The sequence below is a fragment of the Zonotrichia albicollis genome, chromosome 16 (assembly GCF_047830755.1).
Source record: "Zonotrichia albicollis isolate bZonAlb1 chromosome 16, bZonAlb1.hap1, whole genome shotgun sequence".
NCBI lineage: Eukaryota > Metazoa > Chordata > Aves > Passeriformes > Passerellidae > Zonotrichia > Zonotrichia albicollis.
Window position 1 is genome coordinate 14,941,143 of NC_133834.1, and position 17,173 is coordinate 14,958,315.

The following is a 17,173-nucleotide window of genomic DNA, read 5'->3' on the forward strand; positions in this document are numbered from 1 at the left end:
TTGGTAAAAACCCGGGAATAATTTACTCAAAATGATGTTGGATAAAGCAGCTGGATCCCTGCTATTTGGACATGGATCCCTGCTTGTCCCAGCGAGAGCTGAACAGAGGAGAGGGAGCAGAACACTGTCTCTGAACACAAGAAGCAGAATGGAAGCAGAGCCAGCACTCCATGAAGCCCCCAAGCAGCTCTGGGAGCAAAGCCAGCCCTCCACAGGGCACCTGGTGCAGGTAGTTCATGTGCTGGTGTTTCCAGAGGCTGATTTTGGAGGGAACTGAACCAAGAGGTGAGTTCCTAAGAGCAGGAAATGGAGCCCTGGAGTGCAGTGCTAACGAGCCCTGAGGCTGAGAGGGCACTGACAGCCGGGTCTGACACCCCAGAATGGAATCAGTGCATGGCCCTGGGGAATTCAGAGCTCCTCTTCCTGAGCTCCCTGCCCGGTCCAGAGGGGCTGCTCTGTACCACAGCAGCTGCCCCACACCGGCCTGGTCTATAGTGTGCAGTCACGACCGCAATGACAGTGACAGCGGAGGCAAAAGCCTTATAAACACTCGGGACGCTGTGGCAGCGGCACAGGGGAGCTCAGAGGGGGCACAGGGAGGCCGCGGCCGGGACATCGCCCCGGTGGAGCCCCGGCGGCACCAGGCCCCGCCCGTTGCCATGGGAACGGGCCGTTCCCGGTGTCCCCGTGTCTCGGCCCCGCCGCTCCGCGCCCCCGGCACGATGGTTCCGCGGCGAGCGGGGACAGCGAGGGGGGAGCGCGGCCCCTTTAAGAGCGGCGCCGCCATGATCTGCCTGGTGCTGGGGCTCTTCGCCGGCCTCTTCCACAATGGTACGGAACGGGATGGGACCCCCGGCCGGGGTCTGAGGAGCGGGGACCCCCATTCCCCTTGTGCCTGAGGACCAGGGACCTCCCTTCCCCGGGAGAGACTCCGCGGCTGAAGGCTCAGGCCAGGCCCCGCTGTCCCTGTGCCCTCTGCGGCCAGCACCGCCCTGCCCTCCCCTGTGGGAACCTGGGAACCCTCTGGGAACACCTTGTGCCCTGTGCCCCCTGGCAACCCCCTGTGCCCTGTACCCCCTTTACTCCCCTGGAACCCCCTGGGAACCCCATGTGCCCTGTGCCCCCTGCCACCCCCGTGTCCCCTCAGCTGAGGCCCTGCCACCCCCTGTGCCCGTTTGGCTGTGGGCCCGCAGGCGCCCCCTTCCCTCCTCAGAGCTCTGCCCTGTCCCTGCAGCCCTCGGCGGGGTCCATGAACGAACCTTCGTGGCCATCAAACCGGACGGGGTGCAGCGGCGCCTGGTGGGGGAGATCATCCGGCGCTTCGAGAGGAAGGGGCTGCAGCTGGTGGGGATGAAGCTGCTGCAGGTGAGGGCCGAGCCCAGCCAGCCTGGGGGTCCCTGGAGTGGAGGAGACCCTGGGCCCCCCAAGCCTCGGCTGTGCTGGTGACTGCTGGGGTTCTGCCTGTACAGCCTGCTGGTGTCACTCGCAGCTCAGAGGAGAGCTGGCACTGGGAGGGTGATTCCAGCTATGGGGAACATGTCTGCCCTTGGTTGTGCCCGTACTTCAGGGCTGGCACTGTAATCCAGCAGCTGGAAATGCCTGTCTGTGTCAGGCTGCTGCTGTTTCACTCCTGGAGTTGGGCATCTGTGCAAGAGCTCCATTCTGTTGATTTCCTGCATCCCTGAGGTGCAGCCCTTGCCCAGGTGCCCCTGAGGGAGCAGACTGAGCTGTGTGCTCTGTGCAGGCCTCGGAGGAGCTGCTGAAGGAGCACTACAGCGCCCTGCGGGACCGGCCCTTCTACGGCCGCCTGGTGAAGTACATGAGCTCCGGGCCCATCGTGGCCATGGTGAGTGCTGCCAAGGGACAGGGACACAGTGCCAGGCGTGTTCCTGCTGGCACAGTGGAACTGAGGTGATATTGTTTTGCAGAGATAACCAAAAACTCCACAACTTTGTGGAAGTTATAAAGCTGGTATGTTTATTACAGCGCTGGATGCATGTGGAGATTACTCTCCTTAAAAGTCATGTGTACCTCTGGGAACTTCAGGTCCCTTTTTATCCCCCTCTCAAATACATATACATACAATTTCACAATTGGTTCACACATATTCATTTTTCCGAATTTTGAGTGACGTTTGCTGCTAGTTCTTCTTTGTCAGAAAGAATTCCTAGGTCAGGTTGACTTGCTCTCACAGCAGTCTCTCTCTATCACCCTCTGTCTCCCCCCCCTTATCTCTGTCCTTCACTGAAGCAGTTTCTCTGAGCCTAGGCTTTGCAGTCAAGCTAAATAGCTATGTTTTCTAACCACAGACTCAAAGATGTACATTTCACCTAAATCAAAATGGATTTCTACTCTGGAGGATTTTTACTCTGTCTCAATATCCCCACTCAGAGGGTCTCTTGAAGCTGTACTGAACTGCAGGGATGTTTTCTGTTGTAAATTAAATCACAGAATTGTTTAGGTTTGAAGGGATCCTTAAGGTCTCATTCCACCCCCTGCTATGGCAGGGGCAGCACCTTCCACTAGGCCAAGGTTGCTCCAAGCCCCATCCAGCCTGGTATTGAGTGCTTCCAGGGATGAGGAGAAATCCACAGACAATTTGGATTATTTCCCACAATCAGCTTTGGAAGAATAATTTGGAGACACCCTTTGCTGGCTGTCACCAGGGTGGGGAGTTCAGAAGGCAGCTGTGGAAGCTGATGCTGCTTTTGCTCTCCTGTAGGTCTGGCAGGGCCTGGATGTGGTGAAAACTGTTCGCTCCATGATCGGGGAGACCAACCCAGCTGAGTCCAGGCCTGGCACCATCCGAGGAGACTTCTGTGTTGAAGTTGGCAAGTGAGAGCTGTGACTTTTTCTTCCCTCTGCATTTCAGGGCATCCTGTCCAGGCATTCCTGTGCTAAGCCTGCCAGGAATGAGTCTGCACTCCCAGAGCAGAAGTTTTCCCTTTTGTGCTCAGACCAGAGCTGAGCTCTGCTTGCCAGGGTTGGCTTTAATAGGAGGAAGAGCCTGGGTTGTGTCTTTCCTTCCTCCTGAGTGCTCTGTTGAAAGCAGGTGGGCTTTGCCTGTTTTCCTCTGCTAATCAGGACTGTCAGGCTGTGAAGAGGAAGGGAGGCTCCCACTCAGTCCTTTCATGGGAGCAGGTGAATATCCATGGCTGGTGACCTTGGGTGGCCCCAGCCTGGCTCTTACTGAACCATCCTGCCTTAGATCTGTTTCCTGGTGTCTGACACCAAACCTGCTTTGATGGAGGGTGGAAAATCTGGAATCCCTGACATAAAAAATGCACATCCCAGAGCTACAGCCACTTGCAGCTCCTCCTGTAGCAAACAAAAGGTTCCTCAGCATAGGAGGGGGGAGTGCTGGGAGCTGGCACTGCTGGAAGGATGAATGGTGTGGGATAGGAAGGGATATTGTGGTGTAGGAGCATCAGGGGGCAGGATGGTTGGGACAGAGATCTCTGCAGCCAGGTCAAGAACTTGGGGTTCATTGCAAAGGGCCTGGGGGCAGGGCCCTGCTGGGAGCTGCAGCCACAGCTCAGAGCAGGCTGAGAGAAGAGAGGGGCAGAGAGGGTGAGAGAGTGAGGTTCCCATTACAATAAATCTTCTTCTGTGTTGAATATTCTAATTCTCACTAACCAATCTAGTACAAGACACAAATCCTATAGCATTTACAGACAGCCTGTAAGAATCACTACATTACCATACTGTGTTACATTTTAAACCCTAAAAACTCCTCTTTAAACCCCTTCTGCCAAGCCAGTAAGGTCTGCTCTGACCCTTGGGCCTGCCTGCAAGCAGAGGGTGTTGTTTAATCAAAAGGGGATCACCTTCAGCCAGCCACACCATTGTTTTCCTGTTGTTCAGTAAGAGATCTCAAAGCTTGCTTTCATTTCATTCTCACTTATAGTTTCTATATTCTCAAAATCTTTTGCCAGACAATCCTATTTATAAAGCTTTCCTGTTTCATCTTCCCCAACACTGTGGGACAGGACTGGCTCCACCACTTGAATGAAATTGGTCAAAGGGGAATTTTACAGGCTGCAGAATCCCTCTCCCACCTTTCCCAGCTTGATGAAAGCTTTCTCCTCACCCACAGGAACGTGATCCATGGCAGTGACTCAGTGGAGAGTGCCCAGCAGGAGATCTCGCTGTGGTTCCGGCCCGAGGAGCTGCCGTGCTGGGAGGACACGGCTGCACGCTGGATCTACGAGTGAGCAGCAGGCCCAGGGCAGCTCATCCTCCTGCTGGGACACAGCACATTTCCATCCAGCTCCTGGCAGCTGCTGGGCTGGCTGCAGATCCTCTTGGGATTCCTCTTCTGCCTGTCGATGCTGGGAGCTGGGCTGTGTGTGGAACTCTGCTTCAGCTCCTGCCAAGGGCAGCTCTTTCTTTTTTTTTTCTCTCTGCTCTAGTAAGTAGTTGGTATTGTTGCTCTGTTTGCTGCAGCATCTTAAATCCCAGGTAGCTCAAGTTGATTAATTGTAGCAAAACTTGGGCTCTTGGCCCTTTTCTGGGTGTTCTCATCCCTGCCTGGAGCAGGAGAATTTCCTTGCTGCTGGGAGAGGTGCTGGTCACAAGGTGATGGGCTTGACAATTTACCTGCTTTTCTAGAAGGCTTTTCACCAAAGGCTCTTAAAAAACCAGGCTGCTGTAGGATAAGGGAGCAAATTCTCAGTTTGGAGTTCATTCCTAGGCAAGGAATGAAGGATGGGACAATTCTCTCTCCCTTGGTGGGAGCCCTGGGTGCTGGGCTGGCAAAAGCTCACCCAGTTTCTGATGTGATGAGTGAATCCATGGAAGGAAGATTCTCCAAATGCTGCTAAACACACAATTCCTCAGGCTCTGCTTCCTGGGCTGTGGCTGTGAGGTGGAAGCAGCTCCTTCAGGCCTGCTCTGGTTCCCTGGGGCCAGAAAGACACAGAAACAGCCAGACCCTGCATGGCCCTGACCCAGCCTGACACCAGACTGTCCCTCCCTGGTCACTGATGTGAGGCAGCAGCCACAGGAACAGAAGGGGAGGGGGAGGCAGAGAAGGGTTTGTGGATGTGGGGCTCAGATTTAGGGGAGTATTCAGCTCTCTCTTGTGCAGAGACTCTGGAGTCCTGGCACTGAGCTCTGGAAAGTGCCAGGATCTTCCTTGTCCCCCTGAGAGCTTGCAGAGGAGCTTTCCTGCTGGGAGGGTATCTGGAAACCAGTTTGTAATGGGCTGGACACCACCTGTGAGCTGTCCCTGGGCCACCCAGCTCCTCAGAACTGTGTCTGAGCTCCCTGTGCAGCCTCACCACAGCAAAAGGACAGGGACAGTGATACAGAGTCCTGCCATGGAACAGGGACATGGTCAAACCAAGGGAACAAGATCCCAGGGCTCTCCTGTGTGCAGGATGAGCTTGACCTGTGCCCTGGAAGCCTGTCCCTCTGGGTGCTCAGCTTTGTAGGTGCTGGGGAATGGGGGCAGCTCTGGGGGAGCAGAGTCACCCCCAGCCCTGCTCTGTGCTGGCCCCAGGTGTGGGGCTGAGCAGGGCAGGGGTGGGAGGTGTCCCCCAGTGAGTGGGGCTGTCCAGCTGCCTCAGCCAGGGCTCCTCCAAGCACTGTGCCCAGCTCTAAATACCTGACAGATCCCATTTGCTCCTGGAACTTGTCCACTTGGCTGAACCTGGAGTGTGGCTGCAGGAGAAGGCACTGGTGAAGACTGAGGTGGGAGGAAGGCTGTTGTAATCTTCGCTGCAGTGTTGTTCTTGCCTCTCTGCAGCACAGTCCTTCCTGTCTTCTCAAGGGCTCCTCCTGGGCTCTTGACCCACCCCTATTTATCTCAGTTACCTTCACGAGCTACAGCTGCTGCCCAACTAAGGACCCTGCAGCTGCAGCTCATTTGGAGCAACTCGGACCCACACAGATCCCACAATACAACATATATTCAGGCCCCCACATTGACACACACAGATCTTACAGTACAGCATATATTCAGGCCCCCACAGAAGGCCATGTTTGTTGTTTAACAGATTCATTGAGAAGAGCTGCTGGCACCAAGAGCTGCCAGCTCTGACACAAGAAAACTCTGCCCAAATAGCTGAGCTTCATCTCCTGCCATTGCCCCCTCCTGAAGGATCCCTCTTCTCCCTGTCTGCACAGACAAAACTGAAGATGCCTCCTGGTTCAAAGTGCACTGAACTCCAGTCAGATACAGACCTGACTCACTGAGACACAATCCCAGCCTGCCCTCCCCTCTCTGTGTGTGTAGGTTTGGTGTCTGCCATGACCTTGTCCTGCTCTGGGGCACAATGGAGCAGCAGCTACAGGGAAAGGGCCCCCACAGACCCTGCCAGGAGCTGAGCTGTGCCTGCTGTTCCTCGAGCCCCTGGGGACTTTTAATTGCTTTGCATGTTTGTTTCTGCTGCTTCTCCTCTGTCCAAGACTGTGTTAAAGTGTAACAATAAATGTAGAAGCTGTCTGTTGTTCTCTTGGGGCCCTTGAAGGCAGGAGGCTGCAGGTGCTTGTCAGAAATAGCCTGGGCAGCAGCGGGGAGGGGAGGGTTGGGTGTCAGAGCTGAAGGAGGTGAAGGCAGCAGAGATGCCCCTGTCTCTGCCCTGGGCAGGGTTTTGTGCTCCCCACTGAAGCAGAAGCCTGGCTGGGGCTGCTCAGTGGAGCCAGGCTGCTGCTGCAGCACCCCATGCTCATGGCAGCAGAAACAGCTGTGCTCCTGCAGGAATCACAAAACCCCAGAATAGTTGGGGCTGGAAAAGACCTCTGGAGATCACTCAGGTCCCTGTCAGAGCAGGGTCACATGGAGCAGCCATCACAGGAATGAGTCCAGGTGGGTTTGGAATGTCTCCAGAGCAGGAAACTCCAAACCCTCCCTGGGCACCTGCTCTGTGCTCTGCCACCCCTCAGTGTAAAGAAATTCTTCCTCATCTTGAGGGGGGACTTCTTGTGTTTTACTTTCTGGCTGTTGTTCCTCCTCCTGTTGCTGGGCACCACTGGAAGAGCCCTGCCCATCCTCTTGGGGGATGCCAGCCCTGTGTCAGGCCCTGCTTTCTGCTCCTGGGGCCTCCCTGGATTGCCAGCTAAGGAGTTGGGTCTGAGCTGCTGCTGTCAGCCAAACAAACACAGAGCATTTGAAAATGGAAGATGGTTAAACATTTTATGGGACAGGAAATGGCTTTTGACCTGTTCTGTCCACAGTTTTTCTCCATGTTCTCTCTTTAGACCTGTCCTCTCCATAATTTTGCTCCATGTTCTCTCTTTGGACCTGTTCTCTCCATAGTTTTTCTCCATGTTCTCTCATTGGATCTGATCTTTACTTGGGCCTGTTTTCTCCACAGTTTTGCTCCCAGGTGTGTCTGCTGGGCTGCTCTCCAGCCTCTCATCCCCCAGACTGTGTCCAGCCCTGTGCAGGTGCAGATTCCAGCAGTGCTGCTGTTGGATCTCACTCAGGTTGTGCCTGCCCAGCTCCCTGTGAGGCCCTTTGGGTCACTGTTGTTGGCAAACCTGCTTAATGGATGGTAAATTCCTGGATTTTGAGCATTTATAAAGCATTCAAGAGCACCAGCCCTCCAACAGAGCCCTGTGTAACCCCACTGGTGACTGTCCTTTGTCCCTGCCCTGGAAAATCCAGTTCCACAGCAATAATGGGATTTTCTCCTCTTTCTCCCTGCATTTGGAGGGGTCTCCTTTCATCCCAGCTTTGCTGCCATATCCAGCCACCCAAATCATGGGATTTTGGGATCTTCCCGCCCATCTGGATGTTCCAGCCCCTTCCCCACCATCCCTGGAAATTCTGGGAAAACCAGGCTGGATACAGGGAAAGCCACTTGAGGCCATTCCTGATGTGGCCCCATTTGCTGTAATCCTTTGAGCTTGACCTGGCAGTGCCTCTCACCCATGCCAAGGGTGGAGCTGTGTGAGGCACAGCTTGTCCAAGAGAGTGCTGGAAATGGTACAAAAGCTTTGCTAAAACCCCAAGCCACCCCATCCACTGCCTTCCCAAAGATGGCTGGGAGGAGGAGCTGATACCTCAGAGGGACCTCACAGGGGCAGAGGAACCTTCTGGAATCCAGCACAGGCTCCTGCAGCTGATAGGGGAGGAACAACCCCAGGCACCAGGCTCTGTGGAGAGGAGTGCCACTGAGTGCTCCTGACCAGCCCAGAGGGTGAGGAGGGGATCCTGCCCCTGTGCCCAGCCTGTGAGGCACAGCTGGAATGCTGTGTCAGAACAGGAGGGACATGGAGCTCCTGGAACAGGCCTGGTGGGGGCTCTGAGGATGCTGAAGGGGCTGGAGCATCTCCTGGAGAGGAAAGGCTGAGGGAGCTGGGGCTGCTCAGCCTGGAGAGGAGCCCCAGCTGAGAGGGGGCTCAGCCCTGGGTGTAGGGAGGGGCAGGGCAGGGCCCAGGCTCTGCTCCAGCAATGGCACCAGAGCCACGGGCAGAGACTGAGCCCAGCAAGTGCCAAATGAACACAAAAAACTTCCTTGTACAGTGGCACAGGCTGCCCAGAGAGGGAGTGGAGTGTGTTCCTGGAGATGTTTCAGAGCTGTCTGGGCTGGCCCTGCCTGAGCAGGCAGCTGGAACTAGGTGAGCCCCTGTGGGCCCTTCCAGCTGAACCATTCTGTGGCTCTGGGCAGTCACTGCCTGAGCCTCTCAGGGAATGAAGCAGCTGAAGCAGGACCTTCCCCTGTGAGCCCACAGTAGCTGTTACTGCTGCCTGCGTTGTCTCTGAGGGGTTTTCAGTAACTCCCTAAATAACCTCCAGGATTTCAACACAGAAGTGGGTCTGGCAGGCTTGTAGGATGCAGGGTCTTCTTCCTTAAATCTGCTTGAGAACTGGGATATTTATCACCTTCCACTCAACAGACTGTCCAGACTCCCCAAACCCTGAAACACCATGGAGAGGTCGCAGGGTGACACCAGCAGTGCCCTGGGGTGGAGCATTTTTATAAATGCTCCAAATCCAGGAATCCCATCGTGTCCGTCCAGCCGGAGTGTCCTGAGCAGGTTCAGGGGTTGCTGTGAGTCCGGCATCGTCCAGCACAGGCCTGCAGCCTTATCCATGCGAGCCCCTATTAAGATATATCAGATTATTCTGTTGTCCCTTATCGTTATATTCCCTACGCTGCATTTCATTCTGTGGACGAAACCTCAGCTTGTTTAAGAGACGCGAGCGGCAGGACGAACGCAGCTTCCTGGAGGTTTCACGCTACTGATTTTTATGAGACTCCACCAAACGCTGCTGTGTGAGTGAAGCGGGCTCGGGCAGCCTCTCCGTGCGCTCCCTCAGCGTTCCCTCAGGGGCCGCCGCCATCTTCCCGCCCCAGCCTCCGCCGCGCGCGGGCCGCCGGGACGGGGCGGTGCCGGCGCCGGGGATTGGCCCGCCGCCGTCACGTGGTGAGGGGCAGCCGTCCGCGAGCCTTTCCCGCGAGGTGTGGCCGCGCCGGCGGCCGCTGATTGGTCACGGTGCGAGGCGTGGCCGCTGGAGCGCTCGCTGATTGGGCGTGGCGCGCGCGGCCCGGCGCGAGGGTAGCACCGCCCACGTGACGCGGGCGCGGGGCCGGAGCGGGCCCGGAGCGGCGGCTGAGGCGGCGTCCCGGCGGCGGTGAGTGAGGGCGGGCCCGGCACCGGCACCGCGGCCTCGGGCGGTGCTGCCTCCCCGGGCCCCGCTCGGCCCTGGGCCCCGCTCGGTCCCTGTCCCAGAGACAACGGTGAGCGGGCCTCCTTGCAGCGGGACATCGCGCGGCCGGAGCGCAGCCCGGGCCCGGGAGGTGCAGCCCAGCCCGGTGTTCGTGCCCAGGGCTCCCGGGCCGTGTCAGAGCGACTCTGGCGGGCTCGTTTTGTTGCCCGCAGCTGGATTTCCTTCAGCCCTTACCCATGGAGCGGTGTGGTGTGAGGAGAGAGAGCCGCGATGGAGCTGGAGCGATAGCGAGGAACTGCCAGTGCTGGAGGGAAGATTGCTACAAGGCTTGACTTCTTTCTTTCTCTCTCTCCTTTTTCTCTCTAATGATTGCAGCGAGCGCTCGCAGCACGGCCCTTTGTCACTTCCCGGGAAAACTCCGAAAGCAAAGCCCTCGTTCCGCTGCCAGCATCCTCCGTTACTCGCGCTGAAACCCCACAGGCCTCTCCTAATGCCATGGGGACGATGCCGTGAGGCCTGGTAAGGCTCGGCCATAGCCATGACAGAGCCGCACCGGGTGTCGTTCACCACTCTGCACGGGCCCCTGAGCAGCAGCTTCCTCAAGAGGTCTCGGAAGGACGAGGCAGAGCAGCCCCCGGAGGCGGAGCCGGCGGCCACGGCCGTGCGCATCACCCTGACCCTCTTCGAGCCCGACCACAAACGCTGCCCCGAGTTCTTCTACCCCGATCTCCTCAAGAGCTGTCGGGGGAAAGTAAAAGGGAGTTCTTCAGGTGACAAGGTGAGTGTCCCTGGGGGATCTGTGTGGATCTGTGCTGCAGCTGAACGTCTGCAGGGCTGTCTCAGTTGTGAGAGCTGGGTCTGTGTTTGCTGAGAGTGCTGCGAGGTGGGAGGAGGGTGGGTGAACATTGACCCACAGGCTGGGGTGCTTGTTGTCAGGCCGTGCTGGGGCACTCCTTTGCCCTGCTGGAGTTTGGTGTTGTGCTGTGGCAGGTGTGGGATGTGATGCTCGTTCAGTGGATCTGAAGTGAGTTTTGGTACCTGGGCAGCTGGCAGTGATAAGGAGCTGTTTTCCAAAGAGCACCAAAGGAGATATGAATGAAAACTCCTGTTGCATCTAAAGTTGAGTTAGGAGTGTTTGTCTATGAAAAGAAACTTACTGGATTCTGTTCCTTTTACTGTTTGCCTTCAGGGCTGTTAGCAGGCAGTTGATGTTTTATGCCGTTTAATTTTTGGGGTTTTTTTCTGCGGGTTGTGAGAAGCAGAGGCAGGTACAAAACGAGCTGGGAGAGCACCCAAACCACAGGGACACTGTCAGAATCCCAGCATAGTTTGGCTTGGTAAGGGCCTTAAAGCCCATCCCATCCCACCCCTGCCATGGCAGGGACACCTCCCACTGTCCCAGGCTGCTCCCAGCCCTGCCCAGCCTGGCCTTGGGCACTGCCAGGGATCCAGGGTGGGCACCCTGTGCCAGGGCCTGCCCACCCTCCCAGGGAACAATTCCCAATTCCCAATATCCCATCCATCCCTGCCCTCTGGCAGTGGGAGCCATTCCCTGTGTCCTGTCCCTCCATCCCTTGTCCCCAGTCCCTCTGCAGCTCTCCTGGAGCCCCTTCAGGCCCTGGCAGGGGCTCTGAGGTGTCCCTGGAGCTTCTCCTCTCCAGGTGAGCACCCCCAGCTCTGCCAGCCTGGCTCCTGAGGGGCTCCAGGCCTTGGGGCATCTCCATGGGCTCCCCTGGACTCTCTCCAGCAGCTCCAGGTCCTGCTGCTTTTTTGGGGTCTCACCTGAGGGGCACAATCCCCCCTCCTGCTGCCCATAGCAGGGCTCAGCCCAGCCCAGGGAGGTTTCTGGGTGCTCACAGCCAGGGCAGCTCCAGCTCTCACCCTCCAACACCCCAAATCCTTCCCCCAGGGCTGCTCTAAATCCCTTCCTCTCCCAGTTTTGGCTGATCCCACAGGTTCCAGGTGCAGCTCCAGCATTTGGCTTGGCTGAACCTCATGAGGTTCCCATGGTCGCAGCTCTCCAGCCTGGCCAGGTCCCTCTGGATGCCCTCCCACCCCTCAGGTGTGTCAGCCACCCCACACAGCTGGGTGGCATCCCCTGGCATGCTGAGAGTGCCCTGATCACACTGTCCAGATCACTGATGAAGATGTTTCTCAGGGGGATGTTTCTCAGCATTGTCCTAAAGGTTGATTTATCTGAGCTTCTGCCCAGCTGCTCCAGTCAGGATGGGTTCAATTCCTGCAGTTTTGGTGGCACTGTGACAGGACTGGCTGTCATTGTTTTACCCCTTTTGTTTCTGCAGAAGAAAGACCCAGCTGATCCCTTCAATGATGAGGAAAAGGAAAGGCACAAAGTGGAGGCTCTTGCTAGGAAGTTTGAAGAAAAATATGTAAGTGTTTTTTCTTTACATTATGTTATTCTTTGGGCTGGGCAGTGCTGTTCAGGTCTCAGGCAATGCTTTTAATGCTCACTGGCTCTCAAGTTTCTGTTCTCCCCCAGTCCTTTATCCTGGCTGCCATGTGCTGCTTTTTATGTTCTTTTTCTGTCTCAGGGCTGCAAAAATAGTTCAGATTCATTCTTAAATCAGATGAGTCTGATTAAAGCAAATTACATGAACTGAAGTGAGCAGCAAATCACTTACTGTGATTGATAAAATTGAGTTTTCCTTAAGTAAAAATGGATTCCTAGGCCTTGTTGCTGTGGCAGGGTGGAATGTTCAGAGTGTGAGCATGGGGCTGTGATGAGGACAGTGCTGCATGGATCTCTCTTACCTGTTCCTTTCTGTTCTTCCTTTTGCATTATTTCTGTGGGTGACACTAAAACCACACTGTGCTTTTTATACCCTTTGGCACTTGGGGGCAGCAAGTTGTGTTGTTTTGTGGCACAGATTTGGCCCATGGGTCACCCTGGCACACTCTGTGTGTGTTTGATGCCTGCAGCACTGGGTCTGAACCTGCTGGAGCACTTAGGCAAGAGCAAGCCCTGTGGAAGAGAGCTCTGGCAGGATTGTTGGAGGGATGCAGGCCCAGTTCAGTGTGGAGTCTGGCTGGCAGTTTTTCATTTGGCTGCACTGTTCTGTTTCTCTGTGACAAGGCTTAAAACTGGATTTGCACACCCTGGGAGCGCAGTGCGATGGGAGCCAGCCCTGCTTTGCTTCTGCTGTAGCTTTTGTGTCCTGGAGCCCTGTGTCAGGGTATCTGTGGGGTGCTGGGATGGAAGAGTGATCCCAGTGTCCATGTTTGTTGCTCAGGGTGGCAAGAGGCGCAGGAAGGACCGGATCCAGGATCTGATTGACATGGGCTATGGCTACGATGAGTCCGACTCCTTCATCGACAACTCGGAGGCTGTGAGTGCTGGGGGTGCTGGGGCTGGGAGGGCCTAAAGGAGGCTTGAGGAGAGGCTGAACCTGCTCTGGACTGAGCCACGAGGCTGCCAGGGCCAGGGAGGGAGAGCTCTGGGGCTGCTGGTGGGCATCCAGAGTGTTCCTGGGGAACCACAACCTCCTTGTGACCAGGGGCAGGGCTTGAGGACATGGCTGGAGCTGAGCCAGGGAGCTTTAGGTGGGATATCAGGAAAAGGTTCTTCCCCAGGAACCTTTAATCTTAACCAAGAACTTTAAATATTCTTTGTAATGTATTTTTTCCTGCGTGGTCAGGCACTGGAACAGCTTTCTCAGAGCCACAGCACCAAGCCTGTGTGAGCTCCAGAGCATTTGGACAACACTCTCAGGGATTGGGATTGTTGGGGTGTCTGTGCAGGGCCAGGAGCTGGGCTCAATCTCATGGGTCCCTTCCAACCCAGCATGTTTTGTGATTCCATGAATCCCACTGCATCCTCCAAGCAGCTGAGCTGTGGAATGAAGTAAGCAGGTCCCAGTGGCAATGAAGTGTTGTCTGTTGTTTGCAGTATGATGAGCTGGTTCCTGCCTCTCTCACCACCAAGTATGGAGGCTTCTACATCAACTCAGGCACGCTGCAGTTCCGACAGGCCTCTGAGTCTGAGGATGACTATGTCAAAGAGAAGAAGAAGAAGTGTCCCAAGGTCAGGAAGGAGCTTCCTCAATGATTCCCTTGTTACAGCTCAGAGCTTGCTGCATGAAAGTGTGTTAACATCCAGAGTGGGAGAGATTTGTGACTTGGTGTGGACAGGATAGGGATAGGCACTTGAAATCCCATTGTATCCTGACATTTCTGAGTAAAATGAAGCATGTCTGGCATGGATAAGGCTCTGGTGGGGTTACCTGGTTCCCAGAGCAGAGGTGACAGCAGCTCCCTGTCCCCCTGGAAGTCACAGCATTATGGGGGTGCTGTCAAATGCTGAAGACAACACGTGCCAGGACAGTGGTGAGGGATGCAGGGGGTTGGGTTAATGATCCTGTGTTTTCACATGCCTGGGAGAGGCCCCAGAGTGGCTCTGGGAGTGCTGGGGATGTTGTGGGAAACTCTTTGATTGTGACTCGTTTTTAACCCTCCGCAGAAGCGGAAGTTGAAAGATGGGGGTGAAAAAATAAAGAAGAAGAAGAAGGATGATTCTTATGACAAGGAAAAGAAATCAAAGAAGTCCAAGTTTCCAAAAGCTGGGTAAGGAGGGGAGGAGGGAATTCTTGCTGTTCAGCACCTTGTTCCAGGGTTCCAGGTGGCTGCAGTAGGAACCTGTTGCAGTGTGGGGTGGCTTCAATGCACATTGCAAACACCAGCACATTTTCCAAACCCCTGTTGCTTCCCAAGTGGGAAAGAAAGGCAGGGGATGATCAGGGAAGGAGCACAGCTCCAGAGCAGCAGTGTGAGGGTCTCCACAGGGCAAAAAGAAGCACAGCTGGCTGCAGGAGTGCTGATTTTGGAGCTCTGTTTAATGGGAACAGATCTGGAGAGGAGAGGGAAAGATAACAACTGTTGGGATGAAGCTGTGGGAGGAAAGGCAGGTGGGAAGGGCTCAGGGCTGCCAGGGAGGGAGAGGTTACAAGGCAGGCTGTGTCACTGCTCTCTCTGGGCAGTCCTTTGTACTCCTGCCCAAAGTATTTCTTGGATGAGTGCTCAGCTCTTTTATAGCTTTTGGGCTGTAAAATGGAATGGTTTTTCTTTTTGTTCTGAGTCATCTTGTGCTGTAGCTCTGTCCATGCTTTGATCTGCCTGGCCTGTCTCTTTCAGTATCTATATCTGTTGCTTTTCATTAATTTCCTGTATTTTCCTCCTAAGTTTTTTCCTTCTACCTTTAACTATTCTTTGCAATTTATTTTTTCCTGCATGGATCTGCTTTTGGGCAGCAGCAGCCCATGTGTCTGACATGGTATCAGTGTGTGATTCTTTCAAAGTGAGCAAGGAAAGGAATTTGCTCTCCTGGTTTTAACACAGCAGAAAGCTTCACACTGATTCTGTCCTGCCTCAGTTCCTGTGTACTAATCATGCATTTCCCAGCCTTCCTTGCTGGAATAACAATAATTTCATGTAGCTAAATGAAAGCAGAGCTCTGTGCAGGTGGTTTAGGCCCCAGCACCTCTCTGCAGTGAGTCAGGACAGATTTCTCTGAGCTGAGATGAACAGCCAGAAAGAACCCTGAGACTTGTAGAAGCTGTAAAATATTTTTTCTGCTGTAATTGGTTAAGGAGCTAAGACTTTCCAGGGAATTGTGCCTGAAGTGAACTGGGGGACAAGGGACCCTGTCTGCTCCTTGGTCTTGTATTCAGTCCCTTTCCCCCCTTTGTTTGCAGCTTCACAGCATTAAATGCAAGTAAGGAGAAGAAGAAGAAGAAATACTCTGGAGCTCTCAGTGTCAAGGAGATGCTGAAGAAGTTCCAGAAGGAGAAGGATGCTCAGAAGAAGAAAGACGAAGAGCAGAAAGCGGTGCCCCCTTCCCCCGCAGACCCTGCAGGCCCAAGGGAGGCAGAGGCCATGGCTGACCCCCTGCTGTCCCTCTTTGGGCACGCCAGTGACAGTGACCTGCTGCAGGCAGCCTCAGCCATGGACTCCCTGAGCGAGCTGGACCTGGAGCGGCTGCTCAGCGAGTCCCCCGAGGGCAGCCCCTGCCCCGAGCTGGAGGATGGCAGCGACCCTGCCTTGGAGCAGGAGTTCAAGCAGCCCCCATCGCTCCCCGAGGGGCTGCCTGCCCCCCTGGAGAAAAGGATCAAGGAACTGGCTCAGGTACAGCAGCTCCTGGGGACACTGGGGCTGGTGGGGGCACAGCTCTGCTGGGAGGGTGGGACAGGAGCATGTGACAGGAATGGGGGTGTGTGTGTGTGTGTGTGTGACACAGGAGTGGGTGTGTGTGTGTGTGACAGAAGGGTGTGACAGGAATGGGTGTGTGTGTGTGTGACACAGGAGTGGGTGTGTGTGTGTGTGACAGAAGGGTGTGACAGGAATGGGTGTGTGTGTGTGTGACACAGGAGTGGGTGTGTGTGTGACTGTGTGTGTGACAGGAGGGCACAGCTGTGGGTGTGACAGGAGGGTGTGTGTGGGTGTGTGTGTGACACGAGGGCACAGCTCTGTGTGTGTGTGACAGGAGAGCACAGCTCTGTGTGTGTGTGACAGGAGGGCACAGCTCTGTGTGTGTGACAGTGACAGAAGGGCACAGCTCTGCTGGCTGTGTGTGGCAGCACTCAGGGACAGAGCACATTCCAGTGGGAGTTTCTCAGATCCACTGGGATCACACTGTCACTCAGTTTCCTCCAAGTGATTTTATTGTTGTCAAGTGATGTCCAAGTGCTGGATCTTGTCAGGTACTGAACGTGACACTTGAGATCACACCTGACCAGGATTCCTTCTTAACCCCTCTTAGAAAAGCATGGACTTAATGGAAGCAGTAATTTCCAAAGTCAGTTTGACATGAATGGACTGAAATGTGAATTACTGAGCCTGGAGGGTTGGTTTGAGCTGGGATTGAGGTAATTTTCTCCAGAGTGGCTGTTTTGGGGCAGTTTTGAACTGTGCTGTACAGAGAGCTGATATCCCAGGGATGTTTTGTTGTTGAGCAGGCAGTGCTCACCCAGTGCCAAGGCCTCTGGTGCTCCCACCCCAGGCTGCCAGTGAGGGGCAGGAGGAGCTGGCAGGGGACAGCCAGGACAGGGATCCCAACAGGGACATCCCAGACAGGGGGGTCATGCTCAGCAGGTAAAACTGGGGGAAAAGGAAGAGGGGGATGTTTGGAGTGATGGCATTTTTCCCACATGATACATGTGATGGATGGAGCCCTGCTGTCCTGGGGATGGCTCAACACCTGCCTGTCCTTGGGGAGTGGGGAAATAATTCCTTGTTAGCTTTGCTTGCTTGGCTTTTGCTTTCCCTGTTACACTGCCTTGTCTCATTCCATGGATTTTCTCACTTTTTTCCTCTGTGATTTCCTGCCCCATCCCACCTGGGTGAGGGAGCAGCAGCTGTGAGGGGCTGAGTTGCAGGCTGGGGTTGAACCATGACAAGGACAAATTCCACCATAATGCTTTCAATGTGCTGTGCTGGTCAGGACACTGAAGGGGTGCACAGTGCTGTGTGTGTGAATTAAGAGGGTGCAGCTGGAAGGCACTGGCTCAGTTGTGCACTGGGAGAAGGCCTGGAAAGCCC

General features: G+C 55.1%; 2 protein-coding genes across 9 annotated transcripts in view; both read left to right on the forward strand.

Moving 5' to 3' along the window:
• Positions 1-671: 671 nt before the first annotated feature.
• Positions 672-6,448, forward strand: NME3 (NME/NM23 nucleoside diphosphate kinase 3). Of its 3 annotated transcripts, XR_012582843.1 has the most exons (6): positions 672-831; positions 1,235-1,365; positions 1,745-1,846; positions 2,723-2,835; positions 4,097-5,918; positions 5,966-6,448. XR_012582843.1 is itself a non-coding variant. In XM_074552603.1 (5 exons), the coding sequence occupies exons 1-5, from the start codon at positions 723-725 to the stop codon at positions 4,212-4,214; spliced, it is 573 nt and encodes a 190-aa protein (XP_074408704.1). In that variant the 5' UTR covers positions 672-722; the 3' UTR covers positions 4,215-6,448. The 3 variants fall into 3 exon arrangements, 2 of the variants coding, with proteins under 2 accessions (XP_074408704.1, XP_074408705.1); XM_074552603.1 differs by having other exon boundaries at positions 4,097-6,448; XM_074552604.1 differs by lacking the exon at positions 1,745-1,846 and having other exon boundaries at positions 4,097-6,448.
• A 2,978-nt stretch (positions 6,449-9,426) lies between these two features.
• UBN1 (ubinuclein 1) overlaps positions 9,427-17,173 on the forward strand; it is a 29,038-nt gene continuing 21,291 nt past the window's right edge. For all 6 annotated transcript variants that reach the window (XM_074552583.1, XM_074552586.1, XM_074552585.1 and 3 more), the window contains exons 1-7: positions 9,427-9,586; positions 9,998-10,400; positions 11,926-12,012; positions 12,874-12,969; positions 13,530-13,664; positions 14,100-14,203; positions 15,331-15,760. In XM_074552583.1, coding sequence (XP_074408684.1) covers positions 10,161-10,400; positions 11,926-12,012; positions 12,874-12,969; positions 13,530-13,664; positions 14,100-14,203; positions 15,331-15,760 — 1,092 coding nt within the window. In that variant the 5' untranslated portion in view covers positions 9,427-9,586; positions 9,998-10,160. The remainder of the gene's footprint in view (positions 9,587-9,997; positions 10,401-11,925; positions 12,013-12,873; positions 12,970-13,529; positions 13,665-14,099; positions 14,204-15,330; positions 15,761-17,173) is intronic.

What these genes read in the sequence shown, in the direction of transcription:
- NME3 (XM_074552603.1), top strand. Translation starts at nt 723, where the DNA reads ATGGTTCCGCGGCGAGCGGGGACAGCGAGGGGGGAGCGCGGCCCCTTT. An exon ending in CGCCGGCCTCTTCCACAATG is followed by an intron (nt 832 to 1,234) that starts GTACGGAACGGG and finishes CTGTCCCTGCAG; the next exon opens with CCCTCGGCGGGGTCCATGAA. An exon ending in TTCTGTGTTGAAGTTGGCAA is followed by an intron (nt 2,836 to 4,096) that starts GTGAGAGCTGTG and finishes CCTCACCCACAG; the next exon opens with GAACGTGATCCATGGCAGTG.